This window comes from Pleurodeles waltl, chromosome 8 (genome assembly GCF_031143425.1).
Source record: "Pleurodeles waltl isolate 20211129_DDA chromosome 8, aPleWal1.hap1.20221129, whole genome shotgun sequence".
Lineage (NCBI taxonomy): Eukaryota > Metazoa > Chordata > Amphibia > Caudata > Salamandridae > Pleurodeles > Pleurodeles waltl.
In genome coordinates, this window is record NC_090447.1 from 1,390,297,827 (window position 1) to 1,390,324,278 (window position 26,452).

A 26,452-nucleotide genomic window follows, 5' to 3' on the forward strand; every position below is an offset into this window, starting at 1 on the left:
CACCGGTCAGGTGCAGAGTTCAAAGTGGTACCCAAAACGCATAGGCTTCAATGGAGAGAAGGGGGTGCCCCGGTTCCAGTCTGCCAGCAGGTAAGTACCCGCGTCTTCGGAGGGCAGACCAGGGGGGTTTTGTAGGGCACCGGGGGGGACACAAGCCCACACAGAAATTTCACCCTCAGCGGCGCGGGGGCGGCCGGGTGCAGTGTTAGAACAAGCGTCGGGTTCGCAATGGAAGTCAATGAGAGATCAAGGGATCTCTTCAGCGCTGCAGGCAGGCAAGGGGGGGCTTCCTCGGGGAAACCTCCACTTGGGCAAGGGAGAGGGACTCCTGGGGGTCACTTCTGCAGTGAAAGTCCGGTCCTTCAGGTCCTGGGGGCTGCGGGTGCAGGGTCTTTTCCAGGCGTCGGGACTTAGGTTTCAGAGAGTCGCGGTCAGGGGAAGCCTCGTGATTCCCTCTGCAGGCGGCGCTGTGGGGGCTCAGGGGGGACAGGTTTTGGTACTCACAGTCGTAGAGTAGTCCGGGGGTCCTCCCTGAGGTGTTGGTTCTCCACCAGCCGAGTCGGAGTCGCCGGGTGCAGTGTTGCAAGTCTCACGCTTCTTGCGGGGAGATTGCAGGGTTCTTTAAAGCTGCTTCTTTGGATAAAGTTGCAGTCTTTTTGGAGCAGGTCCGCTGTCCTCGGGAGTTTCTTGTCGTCGTCGAAGCAGGGCAGTCCTCAGAGGATTCAGAGGTCGCTGGTCCCTTTGGAAGGCGTCGCTTGAGCAGAGTTCTTTGGAAGGCAGGAGACAGGCCGGTGAGTTTCTGGAGCCAAGGCAGTTGTTGTCTTCTGGTCTTCCTCTGCAGGGGTTTTCAGCTAGGCAGTCCTTCTTCTTGTTGTTGCAGGAATCTAATTTCTAGGTTCAGGGAGAGCCCTTAAATACTAAATTTAAGGGCGTGTTTAGGTCTGGGGGGTTAGTAGCCAATGGCTACTAGCCCTGAGGGTGGGTACACCCTCTTTGTGCCTCCTCCCAAGGGTAGGGGGTCACATTCCTATCCCTATTGGGGGAATCCTCCTTCTACAAGATGGAGGATTTCTAAAAGTCAGAGTCACCTCAGCTCAGGACACCTTAGGGGCTGTCCTGACTGGCCAGTGACTCCTCCTTGTTTTTCTCATTATCTCTCCTGGACTTGCCGCCAAAAGTGGGGGCTGGGTCCAGGAGGCGGGCATCTCCACTAGCTGGAGTGCCCTGGGGCATTGTAACACTAAGCTTGAGCCTTTGAAGCTCACTGCTAGGTGTTACAGTTCCTGCAGGGGGGAGGTGTGAAGCACCTCCACCCAGAGCAGGCTTTGTTTCTGTCCTCAGAGAGCACAAAGGCTCTCACCGCATGAGGTCAGACACTCGTCTCTCAGCAGCAGGCTGGCACAGACCAGTCAGTCCTGCACTGAACAATTGGGTAAAATACAGGGGGTATCTCTAAGATGCCCTCTGTGTGCATTTTTTAATAAATCCAACACTGGCATCCGTGTGGGTTTATTATTCTGAGAAGTTTGATACTAAACTTCCCAGTATTCAGTGTAGCCATTATGGAACTGTGGAGTTCGTTTTTGACAGACTCCCAGCCCATATACTCTTATGGCTACCCTGCACTTACAATGTCTAAGGTTTTGCTTAGACACTGTAGGGGCATAGTGCTCATGCACATATGCCCTCACCTGTGGTATAGGGCACCCTGCCTTAGGGCTGTAAGGCCTACTAGAGGGGTGACTTACCTATGCCACAGGCAGTGGGCGGTTGGCATGGCACCCTGAGGGGAGTGCCATGTCGACTTAGTCATTTTCTCCCCACCAGCACACACAAGCTGGCAAGCAGTGTGTCTGTGCTGAGTGAGGGGTCCCTAGGGTGGCATAAGACATGCTGCAGCCCTTAGAGACCTTCCCTGGCATCAGGGCCCTTGGTACCAGGGGTACCAGTTACAAGGGACTTACCTAGGTGCCAGGGTTGTGCCAATTGTGGAAACAATGGTACATTTTAGGTGAAAGAACACTGGTGCTGGGGCCTGGTTAGCAGGGTCCCAGCACACTTCTCAGTCAAGTCAGCATCAGTATCAGGCAAAAAGTGGGGGGTAACTGCAACAGGGAGCCATTTCTTTACACAAGCCCCCCCCAGCCCACAGGCCAGGAGACTCAGCCAAAGCTGGGAGAGTCTTCCTAGTCTGTCAGGCGAGGAAGAGTAGAGGAAATAGGCTGGTTTGTTGCAGGGCCTACTCTGCCTTACATCCTCCTGTTCAGGTCATTCCCTCTGGGGAACTGACCCACTTCCACACTGATAGGACCTAGTCTGAACTGCCTCTTGTCTGTGCTTTTTATGTCTTCACCCATTCTCTCTATTTTGGGGTTAGAGGTATCCACCTCTGCTAATCTTATCTTAGCCAGGGTCACCCCTAGCTTACCCAAAGAGGTTACCCAGAGCTGGAGTAACCCCACCATGACCAACAGGGTCAGGGGGCCTAACTTGCTATTTGGCATGGGGTCAGACCACCATGCCAAGGATAGTGCAGCCATAAAGGCTAACACCCAGCAGAGGCCACTGACAGCTATCAGTGCCCAGAACCACACCTTTAGCTCTTCACCTACAAGGGAAGGGGCTAAGTTACAGGCTTCTTCGGGTTCAGGGTGCCTGTCTGCTGTATTAGAGTGGGGGGTTACCACATCTTGTAGTAAACACCCTTCTTCCACTCTTTCTTCTGTTAGCTGAGGAGCCACCCACTCAGGCTTAACAGTTGCCTGACTAGCCAGGACTTCTTGTGGGTCAGGTTGGACTTTATCAGAGCCACTTTTGGAGTTCTCCCCTACTGGAGCAGAATCTCCTTGGCTTGCTGGAACCTTGGCTAAAGGTTGTCCACCTTTCCTACTCTGTTTCCTTTTCTTTTTCTTCTGGGGCCTACTTGCATTTACTGCCGAGGCAGGCACTCCAGAATCCTTGGGAGAGGACTGGCACTGGACCAGTTCCTCTCTTGGGCTCTGACTAACCTCTGGGTAGTCATTTCCAAGGAGACAATCAAGGGGGAGGTCTGTACTGACTACCACCCTTCTCCAGCTAAAAGTCCCACCCACTTCTATGGGCACAAAAGCCACAGGCCTATCAGTGACCCTGTCTGGGCTAACTCTTACTCTGGCCATCTCACCTGGGATGTACTGGTTTGAGAACACCAGCCTGTCATGCACAATAGTGTGACTGGCACAAGTGTCTCTCAGGGCAGTGGCTGGGATTCCATTCACCAGTAGGTGGTGGAAGTGTCTACTTCCCTCTGGAATCTCCAACTCACCTGTTGGGCCCTTTTTCCAGTTGAAGGCTATGAAGACCTCCTCATCTGAGGAGTCATCCCCAATGGCTACACTGGTCACCCCTGGGATTTTGCTAGGGGGTTTGTTTTTGGGACAAGAAGTGTCCTTGGTGTGGTGCCCTGTCTGTTTACAGTTATGGCACCATGCCTTAGTGGCATCCCAGCTCTTACCCTGGTACCCACCTTTGTTTTGGGTTGGGTCTCTGGGCCCACCCACCTGGTCTGGTTTTTGGGGGCCTACAGGGGACTCTTTTTCTTTGTTTCTAGTGTCACCCACTTTCTCCTGGGGAGGCTTTGTAACCCCTTTCTTTTGGTCACCCCCAGTGGAAGTTTTGGTTACCCTAGTCTTGACCCAGTGGTCTGCCTTCTTTCCCAATTCTTGGGGAGAAATTGGAACTAGGTCTACCAGATACTGATGCAACTTTTCATTGAAGCAGTTACTTAGAATGTGTTCTTTCATAAACAAATTATAAAGCCCAACATAGTCATACACTTCATTTCCAGTTACCCAACCATCCAGTGTTTTCACTGAGTAGTCAACATAATCAACCCAGGTCTGGCTCGAGGATTTTTGAGCCCCCCTGAATCTAATTCTATACTCCTCAGTGGAGAATCCAAAGCCCTCAATCAGGGTACCCTTCATGAGGTCATAAGATTCTGCATCTTTTTTAGAGAGTGTGAGGAGTCTATCCCTACACTTTCCTGTGAACATTTCCCAAAGGAGAGCACCCCAGTGAGATTTGTTCACTTTTCTGGTTACACAAGCCCTCTCAAAAGCTGTGAACCATTTGGTGATGTCATCACCATTTTCATATTTTGTTACAATCCCTTTGGGGATTTTCAACATGTCAGGAGAATCTCTGACCCTATTTATGTTGCTGCCACCATTGATGGGTCCTAGGCCCATCTCTTGTCTTTCCCTTTCTATGGCTAGGATCTGTCTTTCCAAAGCCAATCTTTTGGCCATCCTGGCTAACTGGATGTCCTCTTCACTGGAGTTATCCTCAGTGATTTCAGAGGTGTTGGTCTCTCCTGTGAGGGAACCAGCATCTCTGACTATTATTTTTGGAGTCAGGGCTTGAGAAGCCCTGTTCTCCCTAGATAGGACTGGTGGGGGGGAATCACCCTCCAAGTCACTATCTTCATCCTCTGTGTTGCCATCCTCAGAGGGGTTGGCCTTTGCAAACTCTGCCAACAGCTCCTGGAGCTGTAGTTTGGAAGGTCTGGGGCCCATTGTTATTTTCTTTATTTTACAGAGTGACCTTAGCTCCCTCATCTTAAGATGGAGGTAAGGTGTGGTGTCGAGTTCCACCACATTCACATCTGTACTAGACATTATGCTTCTAAAAGTTGGAATACTTTTTAAGAAACTAAACTGGTTCTAGAATCTAATTCAAACTTTTAACAAACTTTTAAACTCTAAAAGAAATGCTAACAGGGACTAACACAAGGCCCTAGCAGGACTTTTAAGAATTTAGAAAACTTTTCAAATTGCAAAAATCAATTTCTAATGACAATTTTGGAATTTGTCGTGTGATCAGGTATTGGCTGAGTAGTCCAGCAAATGCAAAGTCTTGTACCCCACCGCTGATCCACCAATGTAGGAAGTTGGCTCTGTATGTGCTATTTCAAAGTAAGGAATAGCATGCACAGAGTCCAAGGGTTCCCCTTAGAGGTAAAATAGTGGTAAAAAGAGATAATACTAATGCTCTATTTTGTGGTAGTGTGGTCGAGCAGTAGGCTTATCCAAGGAGTAGTGTTAAGCATTTGTTGTACATACACATAGACAATAAATGAGGTACACACACTCAGAGACAAATCCAGCCAATAGGTTTTGTTATAGAAAAATATATTTTCTTAGTTTATTTTAAGAACCACAGGTTCAAATTTCACATGTAATAGCTCGTTTGGAAGGTATTGCAGGTAAGTACTCTAGGAACTTTGAATCATTACATTAGCATGAATACTTTTGTCATAAAACACAATAAGCTGTTTTAAAAGTGGACACAGTGCAATTTTCACAGTTCCTGGGGGAGGTAAGTTATTGTTAGTTTTCACAGGTAAGTAAGTCACTTACAGTTCTCAGTTTTTGGTCCAAGGTAGCCCACCGTTGGGGGTTCAGAGCAACCCCAAAGTTACCACACCAGCAGCTCAGGGCCGGTCAGGTGCAGAGTTCAAAGTGGTACCCAAAACGCATAGGCTTCAATGGAGAGAAGGGGGTGCCCCGGTTCCAGTCTCCCAGCAGGTAAGTACCCGCGTCTTCGGAGGGCAGACCAGGGGGGTTTTGTAGGGCACCGGGGGGGACACAAGCCCACACAGAAATTTCACCCTCAGCGGCGCGGGGGCGGCCGGGTGCAGTGTTAGAACAAGCGTCGGGTTTGCAATGGAAGTCAATGAGAGATCAAGGGATCTCTTCAGCGCTGCAGGCAGGCAAGGGGGGGGCTTCCTCGGGGAAACCTCCACTTGGGCAAGGGAGAGGGACTCCTGGGGGTCACTTCTGCAGTGAAAGTCCAGTCCTTCAGGTCCTGGGGGCTGCGGGTGCAGGGTCTTTTCCAGGCGTCGGGACTTAGGTTTCAGAGAGTCGCGGTCAGGGGAAGCCTCGGGATTCCCTCTGCAGGCGGCGCTGTGGGGGCTCAGGGGGGACAGGTTTTGGTACTCACAGTCGTAGAGTAGTCCGGGGGTCCTCCCTGAGGTGTTGGTTCTCCACCAGCCGAGTCGGAGTCGCCGGGTGCAGTGTTGCAAGTCTCACGCTTCTTGCGGGGAGATTGCAGGGTTCTTTAAAGCTGCTTCTTTGGATAAAGTTGCAGTCTTTTTGGAGCAGGTCCGCTGTCCTCGGGAGTTTCTTGTCGTCGTCGAAGCAGGGCAGTCCTCAGAGGATTCAGAGGTCGCTGGTCCCTTTGGAAGGCGTCGCTGGAGCAGAGTTCTTTGGAAGGCAGGAGACAGGCCGGTGAGTTTCTGGAGCCAAGGCAGTTGTTGTCTTCTGGTCTTCCTCTGCAGGGGTTTTCAGCTAGGCAGTCCTTCTTGTTGTTGCAGGAATCTAATTTCTAGGTTCAGGGAGAGCCCTTAAATACTAAATTTAAGGGCGTGTTTAGGTCTGGGGGGTTAGTAGCCAATGGCTACTAGCCCTGAGGGTGGGTACACCCTCTTTGTGCCTCCTCCCAAGGGTAGGGGGTCACATTCCTATCCCTATTGGGGGAATCCTCCTTCTACAAGATGGAGGATTTCTAAAAGTCAGAGTCACCTCAGCTCAGGACACCTTAGGGGCTGTCCTGACTGGCCAGTGACTCCTCCTTGTTTTTCTCATTATCTCTCCTGGACTTGCCGCCAAAAGTGGGGGCTGGGTCCAGGAGGCGGGCATCTCCACTAGCTGGAGTGCCCTGGGGCATTGTAACACTAAGCTTGAGCCTTTGAAGCTCACTGCTAGGTGTTACAGTTCCTGCAGGGGGGAGGTGTGAAGCACCTCCACCCAGAGCAGGCTTTGTTTCTGTCCTAAGAGAGCACAAAGGCTCTCACCGCATGAGGTCAGACACTCGTCTCTCAGCAGCAGGCTGGCACAGACCAGTCAGTCCTGCACTGAACAATTGGGTAAAATACAGGGGGTATCTCTAAGATGCCCTCTGTGTGCATTTTTTAATAAATCCAACACTGGCATCCGTGTGGGTTTATTATTCTGAGAAGTTTGATACTAAACTTCCCAGTATTCAGTGTAGCCATTATGGAACTGTGGAGTTCGTTTTTGACAGACTCCCAGCCCATATACTCTTATGGCTACCCTGCACTTACAATGTCTAAGGTTTTGCTTAGACACTGTAGGGGCATAGTGCTCATGCACATATGCCCTCACCTGTGGTATAGGGCACCCTGCCTTAGGGCTGTAAGGCCTACTAGAGGGGTGACTTACCTATGCCACAGGCAGTGGGCGGTTGGCATGGCACCCTGAGGGGAGTGCCATGTCGACTTAGTCATTTTCTCCCCACCAGCACACACAAGCTGGCAAGCAGTGTGTCTGTGCTGAGTGAGGGGTCCCTAGGGTGGCATAAGACATGCTGCAGCCCTTAGAGACCTTCCCTGGCATCAGGGCCCTTGGTACCAGGGGTACCAGTTACAAGGGACTTACCTAGGTGCCAGGGTTGTGCCAATTGTGGAAACAATGGTACATTTTAGGTGAAAGAACACTGGTGCTGGGGCCTGGTTAGCAATTCAAAACATAGCATCAGCAAAGGCAAAAAGTCAGGGGGTAACCATGCCAAGGAGGCATTTCCTTACAGACTCTATAACAGGGATAGTTAAAGGGGCCTATGCCACTAAACTGCGAGGAGTAGGGTGTCTGCTCAAACAAGGTAGACCACCAGGCCCAGGATGGTGCATGTGTGATATATCTCCAGTCAACAGAGGCCCCTGTAGCAGGCTTAGCCTAAGCACCCAACAAGACATCATGTAGGCTGAACCCTGGTCCGTCTTTGATGGAGTATATCAATTAAGAGATCTGAAGTCAACTCCATTACCGCCTCTCCACCATCACCTGCAACAGGGACAACATGAGTGAAGGCTTGTAGATATATGATTGGCACCGTTCCCGATGTCGACCGACATTGAGAAGGCAATACCCCAACTTTGGTATCGAGTCAGATGCAGAGGGGGACTCAACTGCGATCGGTGCCGCCAGCAAAGTCTCCGGAGTCAGCTGAACGGCTGTGCACCAGGGCCATAACAGTTGCGTCTACTGACTCTGGAGGCTGAACTGAAGCTGAGGGCGAACCCACCAGCGTGGGCACAGTTAAGGCACTTCGCACCTCCTTGGGACCAACAGGCGCTCCAGAAGGAGGTGATTGATCGAAGATGGCACGAAGAGAAGAATAATATGCACGCATCTGGTCCAAAGATGCCCCAACTCCTGGAAAAAGGAGGAAGATGCGGGGAGGACCCCTCGGCTGAGGAATGACGGGAGGTCGACTGCAGTGATGTTGGTAACTGCAAAGGCTTCGACCGCTTGCACAGGACCCACAGGGTTGAAACCCCGAAGACACAGGAAGCCAAGACGATGAAAATTAGCCAGAATAATCATCTCCGGATTCGTGTTGCAAGTGCAGAAAAAAAGGAACTGATGTCAGCGTGTCGGTGGGGGTGTGTGGATTATATGGACTCTATTGACGTCACATCTGGCAGACAACGTCATTACGGAGTCGTGTGATGCCCTCTGCCTACATGCCCCTTCCCAAGGGCCCTGGATTATCTGACTAAAGATGTTGGGTCCTGAGCTATTACATTACACAGCTGCTTCAGATAGATGATAAATATTGGAGGAGAAACTAATGGGGAGATCTTTTTCCGTCTTAATTGTTGCTGTCATGCATTCACAAACTTATGTGAGGAAGTGTGGTGAGTGGTTACTCCAATTCCCTGTTTCCCTTTGTTGTTTCTCAGGTTTTCTCATAGCCATATTTTCTCACTGACCAATGGCTTGTGAGAATGGTGGTTTGGTAGAACACTGTGTAATGGTAAACACAATCACAGACCAAACTAGATGAACTGACAATATTCCAGTATTGTATCAGACAATGGCTAGTCAGCACAGTGGGTTGGTCAAATTGTTCCTTTAAATGTTCAAGCATCAATAATCAGGTTAAAAAAAAAAGCAAGATACAGATTATTTGTTCAAACTATAAGAGGACACTATGCTCCTAAAAGAAACCAAAACCACTGCAAAAGAAACAGCTTCAGAATATGGTGTTTGGGTGAGCAACATTCTTTGTTCTCCAGTACTATACAAAAAAAACCAGCATTATCACTTTTTTGTAAGGCAAGGTAAAATATCAGTCTTGGAAGCTAACAGATAAAGAAGGGAGATGGGTAGTCAGTAGGTTAGAAAATGCTGGAATTTAGTTCTATATGCTACATATCTATGCATTAAACATAAGTAACAAACCATTTTGGAACATATTTGAGGCCTTAATAGCGAAAATGGCCAATGATGCAATTGCATTTTTTTGGGGCAGATTTTAATCTGGGACTAAAATTGACCTTTAATCTGTCGTCTAAATTCAAGGCTCCTCTTGCCCCATCCCATTAATTCTTACAGAAGTTTTCTAAAAAAAAAAAGAAAAGAAAAAAAAACACTTAAAGATGCTCAGAGAATGCAACCCTCAAGTGATAGGGATTATACTTTATTTGCAAGCCAACACCAAACACATTCCAGGATCTACTATCTGTTAATCTCTAGCAATAAAGTTAATGTCATGTCCATATTAGAACCTAATGTGAACTCTGAACACAGCCATTACACTTCCTATTAAAATGGTCCACTCTACTAAAGAAGATAAGATTTGGCATTTAGAACTGGAAGTATTCCAAGATCCTCAATACCATCAGACTATAAAAGATGCAATAGCCAATGTTTTAGAGGCAATCCTGAAGAAGATTTCAGTCTGCAATTGTGATGGGATACCGTTAAGGAAACGTTTAGGGGGTACCCTAATAAGTGTACGTTCACAAATGAACAAGTTAGCAAAAGCAAGATTAGTTTTTTGGGGGGACAAAATACAAATGTAGAACTTCAATATAGATCTGAAGTAGGTGAGAAAAAGACGTTCAGATTCTTGTGAAAACTCAGAACTATTTGTTTAATTTTACAAAGATTTATATGCCACAGATAAATCAATCTCCCAGGTGGAAGGTGTACACTTTTTAAATAAGTGTAATTAACCTAACCTTAAATGTGAACAAAAAGAACTTCGAAACAGTTCAATTACACTCCATGAAATGAACGAAATAATGAAAGAACTAAAAGAGGGTAAGGAACCAGGCACTAAAGGGTTAATGGCATGCAACTATCATGATAAGATCACATTAATAAGTATAAAACGTATGACTGCATATGCATATATTCTTTATTAATGCACCACAATACGTGGTATTCACCTTTCTGCACTGGGAGTGGCTGGGGCATGTGAAGGTAATACTCTGAACTCAGAGATGCACACAGAATTTGGAACACTGATGGCACTTAGTGAAAGGTTGTGTGCCTTTGGAAGACACACCAAGCATAGGAAACCAGAGTGTAATTCAAGAAACAATATTTTCCATGAAGCCACAGAACTCACAATATTTGTAAATGGTGACCTTGTGAAAACCTTGGAGATTGTTCGTTATCTTTGTTAGAAAAGGGAGTGACATTATGCCAAAACCGGAGTAATACCCAGTAGTTGTCAGTGTCCAGCACAGCTGTCAGAGTAGCTCTATGCAGTGCCTTTGATCTCCCCCATATCAAATTCTCCATTCCCCAGGTCTACTTCTAATCAACATATTCGCTTTCATATGTCGTGACCATGTACAGACATTCTCAAATGCCCAGCTTCTGCCTGGGATCATGAGGTGTAGATCACTATGAGCAAAATAATTGAACCAAATGGCTTGCCTCAATTAATTGGGTTTCCCAATGAGAATGAATTGAGGCAGGCTAATGATAACTATGCAAAGCAATTGCATGCAATATAACCCAGATGATGGAAGCTACATAGGTACTCCTCTGCAACCTGCTTGAATTCAAATGTCTTGCTTTGCACCGTTTTTAATTTAACTGTGTTGAATACATACCTTTTTTGAAGATTCGCACAGCAGTTATGACAAGAAGACTTGTTTTTTCTGGCTACAAAAGGTGAGATCTTGGATACTTGCTGTTCTCACAGGTTTGTTACCTGGCTGAGTTATGCAGCCCCTCCAAGGCCTCAGATTCTTGGAAGGCAACAATAAGTTTAAAAAGACAATGGTCTATAATGTTGATTATGCCACTGCACATACCCATGACCACTTAATTCCCCCAGTTTCTGCATTGTATCAAATGTAACTTTCATACAACCTAAACAATAGATGAGTAAGAAATAGGTGTGCAAAAAGTCCAGGTATTTTATAGATGATGTAACCGGTCATACAACTGTGTACAAAATGAAAAACAAGAGATTTTAATGTCAAGCCTTGTATGAGCAACTTGCAGGAAAACATCACCTGTTGGTTTGCTGGTATGTTCAATGTTGGCACTTTTTTGAGCTTCTGTTGGCTGAGTTGGACAGATCTGTTCTGGATCCATGGAGAGATCCAACTCATCTTCATTCCCTACAGATGGAGCTGGCAAAGGCTCTGGTTCTAGTTTTAAAATCAGGTCTCCTTTCACCTCTGGAATAGCACAAAACAATGGGGATGAGATGCAATATATGAAACAAAGGAATTACTGCTTTCAAACTGGGGACTGTTTTGTCACATAAACCCAATCACTTGCTCAAGAGAATCCAAATGAACATTTTTCTAATACTAACCTACAAAACTATCATCGGAGCCTCGGGTTATAGGAGTAAATTGTGACAAACTCAAGTTGGATGACCACATGGTAGAACTTATGGAACAATGTTCCTCCAACTAGTCACAAATGTAGTTTGCAACTCTGTGCATGCAAGACACTTCAAGATGAAAGGTTTCAGATATGAGATAAAAGGGATGGGTATTAAGGGAGGGCTGGTAGAAACCACCTGCAAACCTAAACATTATTAAGAAATACTGTATACACCAACCTGGTGCTTGTTACTGTTGGCTTCACTCATGAGTGCATACTGCTAAAGTAAAATTAAAATAGTTGTTTACCTACTGGAATAGTTTTGCAGGTTAAAGAATTTTCTGGATTCATATTCATATACCCTCAGTGTGCACACGATCTTCAGATTTTTTTCTCTTTGGAGAGCCTCTTCCTCTTGTTCTGTATGTTGATGTACCTTCCCTTTCTGCAAATTAATGTTCTGTTTAGGGGAGGCGCCTACGGGTAGGTAAGCATTTCATTTGCAGCCTGGCTCTGTACTGGGATCAAATGCTGTGCATTGATTCAGCAGCGGTATTTCCCCTTGGGAGGCTGGATTAAAAAAGGTTTGCATGTGCAAACAGGTATTTGAGTACTTTATGTTTCTTCCTTGCTGCATTATTAGCTTGGATGTCCTCACAATAATGCTCAGAGAAGGTGTGTGGGGAAGACCACATTACCACCATGAAGAGGTTGTTTATGGACATATTATCAATGAAAGTGAAGGTCGTAACCTTTTACTTCGGGGAGTGTGCTCTTGGTTTCCCTTTCCAGCATGACTCCTTCGGTCTCATAACATTTCTAGATTGTTTGGACTATCCACCTTGCAACAGTCTCTTTAGTGACAGGCGAACCATAGGTCTCCAGGACAAGCAAGATGAAAACGGCTTTCCTTTCCCGACTGTCTTTGTGTTCTGTAGGTAATGCAGGATTGCCTTCTTATATTCAGTGTGTGAAGGGCCCCTTCAGCCAGAGATGCTGGCTGTTAGAAAGAAACTGGTAGTTGCTTGGCTTATTTGGCATGAAAAGGCAAGCTTACCAATGATGAAAATTTTTGGGTTAGTTCTCATCTCCACCATCTCTCTGAAAGGTAAGGTTCTTATGTTGTGAGTGCCTGGAGTTCACTCACCATTCATAAAGAGATGATATTGCTTGAGACAGCTGTCTTGAGTGTTAAGTACTTGAGAGTTGTGGTAGGGTGGTCTCATGAGGTGCCTTTTAAATAGGTTTAGATTCCACACTAGTGTGGGGGGCTGACCATTCTGGTCCTACAGTCTGTACTCTGAAGGAATCTCTTGATGACTGGTGTTTCGAGGAAACACCATCCCAGTACATACATTAAGTGAGGTGCAGAAGAGTCCATTACCCAGCGGTTAAGTGTTGTGGGACCAATTTTCCACAGACACTTCCCTATTGCACCAATGCATATACCTGTTCCATTTTGCAATACAGCCCTTTCTTGTGGTAGATCTTCTTTCTTCTTTGTGGACCTCCATAGCCCTTTGAAGTAGACTCTGGTGACCTATGTCTTTATGAGCCATGCCGCTAAGTTGGGTGTGGCTTGTTCCAAATGGTATTCCTGAACTCCCAAAACGTTAACAGATCCTGATACGCTGGCAGTTTCATAACTCTACCTTCTCAAGTTGGAGAACCATGCTTGTCTGACCCTGTGGGGTGCTATCAGGATTAGGGTTATAGTGGTTTGTTTTTATCTCTCTAGCACCAGTGGTATGAATGAGATGGGGGAAAAAAAAAAAAAAAAAAAAAAAAAAAAAAAAGAGTATGCAAATTACCCTGATCATTCTATTGGTAAGGCATTGCCTAGCGAGCATTGGTTCAGATACCTGGGTGTAAAGCTTCAGCATTTTGTGTTCTCATGAGTAGCGCAGAGGGTCTAAGGGTGGGGTGCTCCACTTGTAAAAGATTCTCTCTATTATTTGTTTTAGCCCCCATTCCTTTGAGGTGTTTATCTGACTGTCTAGCCAGTCTGCTTCTATGTTTTATACTACATGAACAGGTGTATTGCCCATGTGTTCTGTTTCTTTGAATGTCCCATTTCCATGTCCTGTGCCAGTTTGGACAGCATGCGTGATTTTAATCTCCCTGACTGTTGAGGCAAAACATGGCGGCAGCGGTGTCCATCTGGATCTGTACTGTCTTCCATATCACCTGTGTTTTAAAAGCTTTAAGTGTGAGGTAGACCGTCTTGGTTCAAAACATTTATGTTTTGTCACTTCCTCTGGGCTACATAGGCCCCTGATTTTCAGTTCGCCCATGTGGGATGTGTCTGTTATAACTGTGAAGGAGGGGATTGCCTGCATGAGGGACTGAACACTGTGATGTGGTTAGTGTTTCACCACTGTATTTCTTTGTGTACCCTTTCTGTAACAACCAATATATCCTCCCAACTCTCAGTTCCCTGTGCCCATGGCGCCTGCAGCCACCCGTGCAGTGGTCTCATGTGAAGTCTGGCATTGGGTTTTAGGGGTATGCTGCCATCATGCTCATTAGTTTTACCACTTATATTAATCCAGTGCCACCTGCTGCCATGGGGGTCCCCGAAAGACAGAGTAAAAGAACTGAGATGGTGGTAAGGAAGATGGAGAAGTTGGAGGCTAATCTATGGCGCATCACGAACTGTAATAAATTTATTGATAAGCACAGCATCAACTGTGGGACAGAATAGAACAATCCAAGCAGCACCCCTCAGAGGCATTTGGATAAAGGGGTGACGGTAATTATCCACAACGGCAAACCCATCCCGATCTCATACCTCAAGTCAGCACAGGATGGAGCTGACACAGCCGGCAGATAACTGTGCTCAGACCTTGAGAAGACAGTCTTGCTAGGAGTCTCAGGGTAAGCAGGGTATCCAGTCTTCAATCATCAAAATGTGCTTTACAGGCAAAGGCCTTTTTGGGAATGACCAATTAACAGAGGCGAAACCCTGTTCAGCCAGTGTAATGATACTTGTGTTTTGACCACTAATTCCATGGTGCACTTAGCCTGACAGCACACCATTACATTAGTGACCACCATCTTCATTTTGCCTATTGACTTTATTTTAGCATTAGCCACTGCCACATTAAGAGCTGCAAGTATTTTTCCATGCTCACGTTATACAATGTGCTCATGTTTTTATTCTGCATGTTTGCATGTTCTTTCTCACCAAGGGCTTAGGCTGATAAGAATGTACTAGAATAATGTTTATGGTTCAGCAGGAAACGGTTTTGTTTTGAGAGGGCACCTTGGGATCTTGGCCAATTACCGATGTTTTTTTTTCAAAACCTGACCTGAAGTAGCCAGTATTGTTTGATGATAAACTTAAGGAGTGGGAGGAGGTTTCTAGAATTATCCTCTCTGGTTTGTTTAAAGTATATTAGAGGCTGAGACCAGATTGACTGGGGAGTGACTCAGATCTCGGACATGCTTAGGATGCTGAGGTGTATCATCCTTCCCGTGTGGCCAATTGATATATATATCCTGGGATCTGGCGGTCTGATGGTGATTAGGAGGGAGATGACACAGATGTGTGCGTGTGTGTGTATACACACACACACTTACACACACACTTACACACACACTTACACTTGCTGTGGATATTGCAGTGGAGAATCATTGGTACATGTTTTTATTTCATTGCTGTGACCATTTTTAAATGAGTGCTTTCAGCATGCTAATCTCCTCTACGGACCTTGCAGAATGATTTAAGAAATGTCTTTTTAGATTAAGAAGCACATCCCAGAGATTTTTATCCATGCATGAGTGTTTTACATTTTGGCATAGGTTGGAAAGTCTAGGGGAGGTTGGAGGTTAAAAGTGAAAATGTGTGGCAGAGTCAAAGGAAGCACCGCAAACCATTTCTGAAAATGCATGTGAAATTAAAATGCCTTATACAGTCTTGGCAAATAAGTTTTCTTGTTGATCAGGACTTTATAAATTTTGGGATCGGTGCTTGGATAAAACAGAATTATAAAATGTTTTAACATGTTTAAAAAAGGTGCTTTTTGAACGGAATGACATCCCTTTTGTTCTTGACAGGAGGGTTTGGATACTTTTGTCTTCTTACAGGAAAATGAATGAGAGGTGCAAGCAGCTAGAATATGGAAATAAGAAATTAGAGAAACTATTTATTGACACAATAAATACTGTATCTATGCTGTCTTGTCAGAATAAATTACTACAAGATAAGGCTGATAGCTACCAAGCCGTCGCAGGGAAAGCTGATTTTTCACATTCCAATAATGAGGAGGTTAAAAAAGGTGGGGGGCAGTGTGAGCTACAGGAGAAGAATGTAGTTCGTGCTCAGCCAATATTTAGACAAAAAATACAAAGTAGCCCACAGATTTTGGCAGGAGTTGAAATGCATTCTTTAAAAGAGTACACCCAGTAAGAAGTTAAGGAAGTTAAAGATATATTCACAGAGCTTTTGCAGAGTAAAATGTGGTTAATTAATTCAGACAAGACACAGGGAGCATCTCAAAATGTGCAATTTCTAGGAATTCAGTGGAATCCAGGACATAGAGAGGTGTTGCTACAGGTAAAACAAAAGATTTTGGAGTTTGCTACTCCTTGTACTAAGCAAGAGACACAGCGATTCATGGGGTATTTGATTTTTGGAGACATCATGACCCTCATCTGAGTAAAATCTTAACCCTTTTGTACAAAGTGCCCAGAAAAAACATGAGTTTGAATGGGGTGAAGAGCAGCAGTGTGCTTTTGATTTAGCAAAAGAAGCAATTCAAAAGGCTTTAGACTTGTCGACAGTGCAGATAGGAGACATTGTGTTGCATGTAACTATCCAGGGACAATATGTAGATTGGAGCAGGTGGCAAAGGCAGAGAAGAACAGGAGTGTCCCTGGGGTTCAGGACTAAAAAGAATATCTGATAGGACTAAAAAATTATTTGATGGGTGTAAGGAAATGGCTCCCTGTTGCAGGTACCCCCCACTTTTTCCCTGATACTGATGCTGACTTGACTGAGAAGTGTGCTGGGACCCTGCTAACCAGGCCCCAGCACCAGTGTTCTTTCACCTAAAATGTACCATTGTCTCCACAATTGGCACAACCCTGGCACCCAGGTAAGTCCCTTGTAACTGGTACCCCTGGTACCAAGGGCCCTGATGCCAGGGAAGGTCTCTAAGGGCTGCAGCATGTCTTATGCCACCCTAGGGACCCCTCACTCAGCACAGACACACTGCTTGCCAGCTTGTGGGTGCTGGTGGGGAGAAAATGACTAAGTCGACATGGCACTCCCCTCAGGGTGCCATGCCAACCTCACACTACCTATGGCATAGGTAAGTCACCCCTCTAACAGACCTTACAGCCCTAAGGCAGGGTGCACTATACCACAGGTGAGGGCATAGGTGCATGAGCACTATGCCCTCTCCAGTGTCTAAGCAAAACCTTAGACATTGCAAGTGCAGGGTAGCCATTAGAGTATATGGTCTGGGAGTCTGTCAAAAACGAACTCCACAGCTCCATAATGGCTACACTGAATACTGGGAAGTTTAGTATCAAACCTCTCAGAATAATAAACCCACACTGATGCCAGTGTTGGATTTATTAAAAAATGCACACAGAGGGCATCTTAGAGATGCCCCCTGTATATTACCCAATTGTTCAGTGCAGGACGGACTGGTCTGTGCCAGCCTGCTGCTGAGAGACAAGTTTACGACCCCATGTGGTGCGAGCCTTTGTGCTCTCTGAGGACAGAAACAAAAGCCTGCTCTGGGTGGAGGTGCTTCACACCTCCCCCCTGCAGGAACTGTAACACCTAGCAGTGAGCCTCAAAGGCTCAGGCTTCGTGTTACAATGCCCCAGGGCACTCCAGCTAGTGGAGATGCCCGCCCCCTGGACACAGCCCCCACTTTTGGCAGCAAGTCCAGGAGAGATAATGAGAAAAACAAGGAGTCACTGGCCAGTCAGGACAGCCCCTAAGGTGTCCTGAGCTGAGGTGACTCTGACTTTTAGAAATCCTCCATCTTGCAGATGGAGGATTCCCCCAATAGGATTAGGGATGTGCCCCCCTCCCCTCAGGGAGGAGGCACAAAGAGGATGTAGCCACCCTCAGGGCTAGTAGCCATTGGCTACTAACCCCCCAGACCTAAGCACACCCCTAAATTCAGTATTTATGGGCTCCCCAGAACCTAGGAACTCAGATTCCTGCAACCTAAGAAGAAGAGGACTGCTAAGCTGAAAAACCCTGCAGAGAAGACAGAGACACCAACTGCTTTGGCCCCAGCTCTACCGGCCTGTCTCCCCACTTCTAAAGACACTGCTCCAGCGACGCTTTCCACAGGGACCAGCGACCTCTGAAGCCTCAGAGGACTGCCCTGCATCTAGAAGGACCAAGAACTCTAGAGGACAGCGGCTCTGTTCACCAAAGACTGCAACTTTGCAACAAAGGAGCAACTTTGAAATCACACGCGTTTCCCGCCGGAAGCGTGAGACTTGGCACTCTGCACCCGACGCCCCCGGCTCGACTTGTGGAGAACAATCACTTCAGGGAGGACTCCCCAGCGACTGCGAGACCGTGAGTAGCCAGAGTTGACCCCCCAGAGCCCCCACAGCGACGCCTGCAGAGGGAATCCCGAGGCTCCCCCTGACCGCGACTGCCTGCTTCAAAGACCCGACACCTAGTAAAGGCACTGCATCCGCAGCCCCCAGGACCTGAAGGATCCGACCTCCAGTGCAAGAGCGACCCCCAGGAGGCCCTCTCCCTTGCCCAGGTGGTGGCTACCCAGAGGAGCCCTTACCCCCCACACCCCCCCCTTTGCCTGCCTGCATCACTGAAGAGACCCTTTGGTCTCCCATTGCTTTCCATTGAAAACCCGATGCTTGTTTGCACACCGCACCCAGCCGCCCCCGTGCCGCTGAGGGTGTACTTTCTCTGTGTGGACTTGTGTGTCCCCCGGTGCCCTACAAAACCCCCCTGGTCTGCCCTCCGAAGACGCGGGTACTTACCTGCTGGCAGACTGGAACCGGGGCACCCCCTTCTCCATTGAAGCCTATGCGTTTTGGGCACCACTTTGACCTCTGCACCTGACCGGCCCTGAGCTGCTGGTGTGGTAACTTTGGGGTTGCTCCGAACCCCAAACGGTGGGCTACCTTGGACCCAAACTTGAACCCCGTAGGTGGTTTACTTACCTGCAAAAACTAACAAACTCTTACTCCCCCCAGGAACTGTTGAAAATTGCACTGTCTAGTTTTAAAATAGCTATATGTGATTTATGTGAAAACTGTATATGCTATTTTACTAATTCAAAGTTCCTAAAGTACCTACCTGCAATACCTTTCATTTGAAGTATTACATTTAAATCTTGAACCTGTGATTCATAAAATAAACTAAGAAAATATATTTTTCTATACAAAAACCTATTGGCCTGGAATTGTCTGAGTGTGTGTTCCTCATTTATTACCTGTGTATGTACAACAAATGCTTAACACTACTCATCTGATAAGCCTACTGCTCGACCACACTACCACAAAATAGAGCATTAGAATTATCTCTTTTTGCCACTATCTTACCTCTAAGGGGAACCCTTGGACTCTGTGCATACTATTCCTTACTTTGAAATAGTGCATACAGAGCCAACTTCCTACAATGGGACTCTGAAAAACTGGAGAAAGCATTTAACTGAAGCCTTCCAGATTCTGAATAACAGACCATTGACAAATGCTGAAACTCCCCTGATGAGAATGTTAACTCCGCTTTACAGATACAACCACATGTGGCCACCTACACCATTATGTACTGGGTAATAAAACCTTGAGCTTCAGCTCCTTACAGAGCCACCCCAGAATCTGCAGGTCTTGACCTACATGCTTACAAAATTGCCTAACTTGTCATAATTCCAGCGTATGGAGGATTGGTGAGGAAGGGGAGTGCCCCAGCCTTTCTGACAGTACGCAGAAAAGGGGGTTTCAGTTCAACTGACAAAAACCCTGGTGCTAAGGTGTGGATGGAATCCTCAAAAGGCCCTCTAGAACCTGCAGAAATAATAGCCAGGGGCCCTAATAATGTCCTGCTGATCATGAAACTAAGAGAAGGAAAATGGGAGCACATTTCAGCTGACAAATGTTATTTGCAAGAAAGATCATACTTGTTTCTTTTACAGATCATACTATAGCTTGCCTCCGACGATGAGTGTGCTGTGTGGCCTCCCTTCGGGTGTGTGGAGTCGGGAGGGACCCAACACCCCCAACTTTAACCTGATTGATCGAGCACGTTGCGCAACACCCCTGCTGCTTTTGAAGGGCAATACCTATGGATCTATTTTGCACACGCTGTGCTTCACAAATCAAAGTCCTGCATGGGAATAATGTAGAGTACCATGGATGTCCTATCAACCTGTTTGATTGCAATTTTAATGTAACCAACCACATGGCTTATCACCTGGTGACTGCTGCCAGTCACATTGAGCATGTTGAAGTTGCCCGTTGGCTGACTATTCTTGTATGAGAACCTCACTTTTACCTACATTCCAACAAACATTATAGATGGACTGTGTATCTCTACATGATTAGGACTCATGATGTTTCCATTTACCTCTATATAGACTCGTTATCCTAGAGACACTATTGAAATTAAGAGAAGACTGATTCAATTATTATCCCAATCTGAATACATAAGCTTTAGTCTTTGTATTGTAGGTCTGCCTGGTTTAGCTATTCATAATATCTGAATGATAAATAAGTTAATCACACTTCTCTTACTTTATAGTGATTGCTCGTCATTTCATTATGTTGCTGTGTACAATGCATACCTAATTTGCTTTTAGTGTTTTAAAAGTAGAAAAAAAAGAAAAGAAGTTGATTTTAGGACTATAGGGTATATGAGTTATTAGTCAAAAGGGTGGAGTGTGATGATATTTGTGTTTTGACCACTGGCTCCACGTTGCACTTACCTTAGCAGCACACCGTCACATTAGTGACCACCAACTTAATTTTGCCTATTGACTTTATTTTAACATTAGCCACCGCCATGTTAAAAGCTGCAAGTATTTTTCCATCCTCACGTTACACAACGTGCTCATGTTTTTATTCTGCGTGTTTGCGTGTTCTTTCTCACCAAGGGCTTAGGCTGATAAGAATGTACTAGAATGATGTTTATGGTACAGCAGGGAATGGTTTTGTTTTGAGAGAGGGCACCTTGTGATCTTGGCCAATTCCTGACGTGCTCTTTTCAAAACTGACCTGAAGTAGCCAGCATTTTTTAATAATAAACTTAAGGAGTGGGAGAAGGTTTCTAGAATTCTCCTCTAGAGTTTGTTTAAAGTATGTAAGAGGCCGAGACATGATGGACCAGGGAGTGACTCAGATCTCAGACATGCTGAGATGTGTCATCCTTCCCGTGAGGATAATTGATCTCTCTCTCCTCGATCGATCAATTCTGGGATCTGGCGGTCTGATGCTGATTAAGACGAGGATGACACAGATTTACCCATGCCTCATGGTGATGCATTTTTAATTCTTGTTATCTGCTTTGCATTGTGACATATATACATACATATATTTGCTGTGTATATTGCAGTGAAGAATCATTTGTACATGTTTTTATTTAATTGCTGTGACCATTTTAAAATGTGTGCTTTCAGCATGCTAATCTCCTCTATGAATCTTGCAGAGTGATTTAATAACGGTCTTCTTTAGACTAAGAAGCGCATTAGAGAAATGACTGTCAGTGCATGAGTGTTTCGTGTCGTCATTAGTGAAGCAAAATAACTGCTTAGAGTGAAACTGATTCCTCTATTGTGGAGTAGAGTAGTGTTTCCAGCAGGAAGCATGACTCAGTCTGCTTTTTATCTAAACGGACCCAATATGCATCTTCCGCCCTTTTCACCAGGGCATTGTATATTGCAATGTCATCAGGCAATGGCTTTGATGGGTCTGTGTCCACACCTTCCTCAAATAAACTAGTGTGGAGGACTTACCACCCCTTCTCTGTTGCATGCAGCTGCTGAAAAAGCTTATGCTCTAGTACATTCTCTTCCTCTTTATAATGAAATCTACCTTACTCTTGTACTAGGGCTCTAACTGAGGCTCAATGTAAAGAAATGAGGTGTATTATATGGTGTGGTTGTGCAATCTCACTGTATAATACATCGACCAACCCCCATTAGGTCCAATAGGCTTCGTCTGTAAAGCAGTCAGCTCAAACATGGGTTGCTGTGGTACTGAACTACTAGGCTTACACAGAGGAACAAGTGTTAAGCATTTAAACAGCACCAAAACAAATGCAGAAATCGACAGACACAACACTAAATAAATCCATCATCAAGTTATAAAAATAAGTTGTATTTTTATAAGAAATGAGACACTAGAATTAAAAAAGACACTAGAATTAAAAAGATCAAAAGGAGGGTATCAGAGCTATGGATTTTACAAGCAATAATAAATCAGAGCAATTTTACTTAACTGCAAAGAACCTTGGCAGAGCCAATAAACTGTACACTTAGAAATGCTTGCCAAAGAAAACTTCAGATGGACTGCATTGGCACCTACTTAATACTTGGGGGGTGGGTGGGGTGGTGGAGGACAAACTTTGACAGGGAGCTAGTCAGGGGGACCAGAAAGGTCCTCAAGAACAGTTACCTACACAAGAGAAACAGTCCAACTGCAGTTCCAGGCACTTTATCCGCATTGCAATAGATTCCTATGGAGTGGTCCTGATGCAAGGGATAAGGGATAAGGGATGCTGAAGATGCTCTAAGGATCCTGTGGATGCAATGCCATCAAAGGAGGTCTTCCTGCAGGGATTCCTTGATCCACGGAGATGGTAAGAGAGTCCTGGTTATAGGGTCGACGTCCCACTAAGTCCTCTCTGGTATGGCAGAACTCCAGTCACCACTGAACTACCAGGAGCCCACTGTTGCGTTCACAGGCAAATCCAACCTGGGTGATAACTTACCTTCTGAGGTCTCAGCAACTCTCAGACAGTACTCCCAGCCACATCAAGCTTGGGTGCAACTCTGTGCATCGGGTCTTGGCCCTCGGTGCTGTAAGGCAGCAGTGATAGCAGCTTGAAGACTTTAGGCTACCAACTTGCCCCCTCTTCAGTTGTTGTGTCCCTATGCTGCAAACAAGAGGCCAGTCAGCTGGCCCTTGGAGTTCTCTTGGCTTGACTAGGCTCTGGAGACAACTTCTCATTGAACAAGACACGGCAGGCACAGTCCCTCTCTTCACTAGCCATCAGGTGCAGACTTCAACGGTGCAGCCTCGCTTTGCTGGTCCCTCTGTGCAGCAGGGCAGTTTTAATTCAGTCCTTCTTCCAAGTCATCGGGATTTGAGGTCTGGATCCAAGGGGCGCTCCCTTTATGCTCAGAAAGTGCCCTCATGGAAGGATAAAGTTGGTAGCAAATGGGCTACCTGGTTCCCTGTCACCTGGTGAACACATCCTGTGGAGTGGGGAATCTAGCTATCCCACGATGCACCATACAGCCCACACTCAAGATGGCTAAACCCACCTCTTGGTGTACAGACCTCATTAGCCCACTCTGGGGTGTGGCTACCTCAGGGCTACACACCCCTGGGGAAACCAGTTTGACAATTGGTTTTCCCTCTCTGCCTTCTTTGCCAGCCGGTCTATCCCAACAGTGGGGAAGTCCCCCACCCTTGGGGCTACACATCAACTTTCAAAGGTGGTTTCACCTTTGAAGCCTTCCTGTGGGGCTAAATCTTACGTGGCTTCAGAGGTAACACCTCCCTGGTTTGCAACCATTCATTGTTCTCATTCCTAGGAGTCGTTAGTAGGTTCCATCTGTGCCCGGGAAGGCACAGGAGTTTTGAAGGTGACAAAGTGGCAGCTTTGCTAAAGCTGTACATGGCAACAAGTTACATTAATTTTGACTTGAGTTACAAGTTGGGCTTAATGTAATGAATTGTTTGATACCTTTGAGTGCTCACTTTGGTTGCATTTTTTTAAGGAGTTAAACACAGTTACTAGGGTCTTAAGGTAAGGTAGCCATTTTTAGTTGGGTATAGCCAGTTAGACGTACGTTTTAGGGTCAGAGCACTGGCCCTGACGTCTGATTTGCAGGCCTCAGTGCCTTCTCAGGGTCGAAAAAATCAGCAGCATCAGTCAAAAAGCTTGGAAGGGACCATATAAAAAGAGGCATTTTCTTACACTCGAGTTCTGTTTGCTCCTCATCACGGACTTTCTCCCTCAGGGGTTTCAGAGTAATTTGACAGTCCTTTAAGTAGTCCTCAAACTCCTTTCTTCTCTTAAGAGCCTCAGTTTGGGAGTACATACCTAACTTCCTCTTTTCAATATCTAGGGCTGACTGGTATAGAGCATTGACACCTTTCCACTCAATGCTGAAGCCTCTTTTTCCCTAGACACTCGACCCTAGGTTGGCTCAGGGGGTTTATTGCCAATGGTAACTTTTGACTCTGACCCATATAATGTTGGCATGTCCTTGATCCTGAATGGTTTTGGAGTTGGAGTAACTTTCATGGACTTATGAGTCAGGGGGTCGCATTTTGGTCATGCTGATCCCTTGGGGTTCTGCCTAGCCCATCTTGGAATTGGTGTTGTTCGATTACAACCTCCTTGGTCTTTTCTCTCTCTATCTTGACAATGTCCTTGTCTTTGAAGCTACCCCACTGCCAGCTTCTAAAGAACCTAAAGAGGATATGCTCAATACCAGTTTATCATTCTCTGACCCACATGGCTGGTGCATTCTTGGGAAGAAACATTCCAACTTCAGAATTCTTCAGTGGATTTGTGTTTTCCCTTGACATATGTTGATGGCTGTGCAGTGTTCTGTGGTGAGTTTGCAGTGTTTTTTTTTTTTTTTAAAAAGAAAGTTTGCCATCCTCTACTCCTGAGCTGGTGACTGTGCTGAGGGGCTTCCTAAGCATATGTTTGACATTATCCGAGGAGTAGCATGGGTACTAAAGAGGATGCCTAAGGACTGAGGCATGTCTTATACCACCCTAAGAAACCCACACACAAAATTATACACAGACTGTATTTGCAGGCTGCGTGATATGGTGTAAACCATGTGCAATGCTAAAAACACTGCGTGGGCTATATGTAAGTTACCCATACAGCAGGCCTTGGAACTGTAAGGCAGGGTGCATTGTATCACATGTGAGGACATATCTGCATGAGCAGATATGTCCCTGTAATGTCTATTGCCACTGCTAGATAATACAAGTGAACAGGGAAGCCATATTAAGGTATGTACTGGGCACTGGTCAGAACGAGTTACCAAGCTACACAATGGCTTCACTGAAACCTATGGTATTTGGTATCTAATACTTTGTCTTAATAAACCCATCCTGAGGCCAGTATTGGATTTATTATGACATTCAGCAATGGCACTTTAGTGGTGCCCGCTGAAAACATACTGGCCCTCCAGTGTGCTGTCTTACTGGCTTTGACCAGCCTGCCACCACAGATAAGATTCTCACCCCCTTGAGGAGAGCTGAAGCTGTCCGAGGTCAGAAACAATGCTTGCTTTGGCAGGACGTGTTATCGCATCCTCCACCAGAATAGCTAGTAAATCTGCATAGCAAGGTCAGGGACTTAAAGAGCCCTGGCACCATTGATATGGGACACCGGCTTCCCCTTGGCATGGGAGAGGCAACCCCCTCTGCCCTGAGGACCATTTGGCACCAGGATAGGCCGGAAATAAGATACCCAGGAGGTGTGTTACACTGTCAGGCTAGTCACACACCTAGGTTGGGATACCCAAGGTGAACACAAAAAGGAGAATTCCACAATCTTGTGTGGTGGTGGAAGCAGAAATTCTAGGACAGGGTTATGCCCATTCACAACAGTAAGTGGGCATATAGAGGGTGTAGGGGCCCCAAGGTTATGTAGACCACTGGCTACTACCCTTCACTACCCTTAACACTTATAAATTCAGTATTTAGGTGGCTCCCTGACACCAGGAATAGAGATTCATTGGACCAAAGAAAAAGCAGAACACTGAAGAACCGCAACAAGCAAGAACTGAGGAGCAGCAAATGACTTGGCACCAACCTGTGGGCTGCCTAATGTCCTCGACAACTGAGCCAAAGACAATTTGTCCTGCAGCTGATCAGCCTCCAAAAGCCTAGGAAAGCTGCCAGCACTTAAAGAAGCAACCAGCATCTCCCTTAGAGCGGAGAAGAAGCCTCCCTGCACATTTGCAGGCACCAAAGATGGACAAAGTCCAGCGTGACCCCACTGGACAAAGCAACACTGCACCCAAGCCCCATAGCCCTTGGACCTTGCGTATACTTAACTCCAGAAGAACAGTCCTGTAAGCTATTGCCAAGTACCCGTATGCAGTATATTCTTCTTTTCCATAGGAAAGGCCAGCAGATGCTGAAAAGCACCTCTGCACCCGGATGCCCTAGAGTCGACAGACGTGACCTATTGGTGCTGCCTTGGCCCTTGTCCCATACTTACCTCAAGTCCAGAAGAACAGGCCTGTAAGTTGTTGCCAAGTACCTGTATGCAGTACAGGTTTCTTTCGCATGGGATATCATTAGAACACCAGACGCTGAAAAGCACCTCTGCATCTGGATGATCCACAGACGACCAAGATGACATATGGATGCTGCCTTGGACCTTGCCCCATATTGCCTTAACTCCAGAAGAAGAATCCTGTAAGTTGTTGCCAAGTCCCTGAATCCAGTATATGTTTCTTTCCCATAGGATAACATTAGGGCAGCCAGAATCCCCAGGGCAGGCCGAGGTGGCCTATTGGTGCTGCCTTGGACATTGTCCATACTTACTTTAACTCCAGAAGAACAGTCATGTAAGCCATTGGCAAGCACCCGTATGCAAAATA

At 46.1% G+C, this 26,452-nt stretch overlaps 1 protein-coding gene across 3 annotated transcripts in view; it reads right to left on the reverse strand.

Moving 5' to 3' along the window:
- Nucleotides 1-26,452, reverse strand: part of CEP295 (centrosomal protein 295) — a 541,368-nt gene that overhangs the window by 360,819 nt on the left and 154,097 nt on the right. For all 3 annotated transcript variants that reach the window (XM_069202438.1, XM_069202439.1, XM_069202440.1), the window contains one exon: nt 11,324-11,491. In XM_069202438.1, coding sequence (XP_069058539.1) covers nt 11,324-11,491 — 168 coding nt within the window. The remainder of the gene's footprint in view (nt 1-11,323; nt 11,492-26,452) is intronic.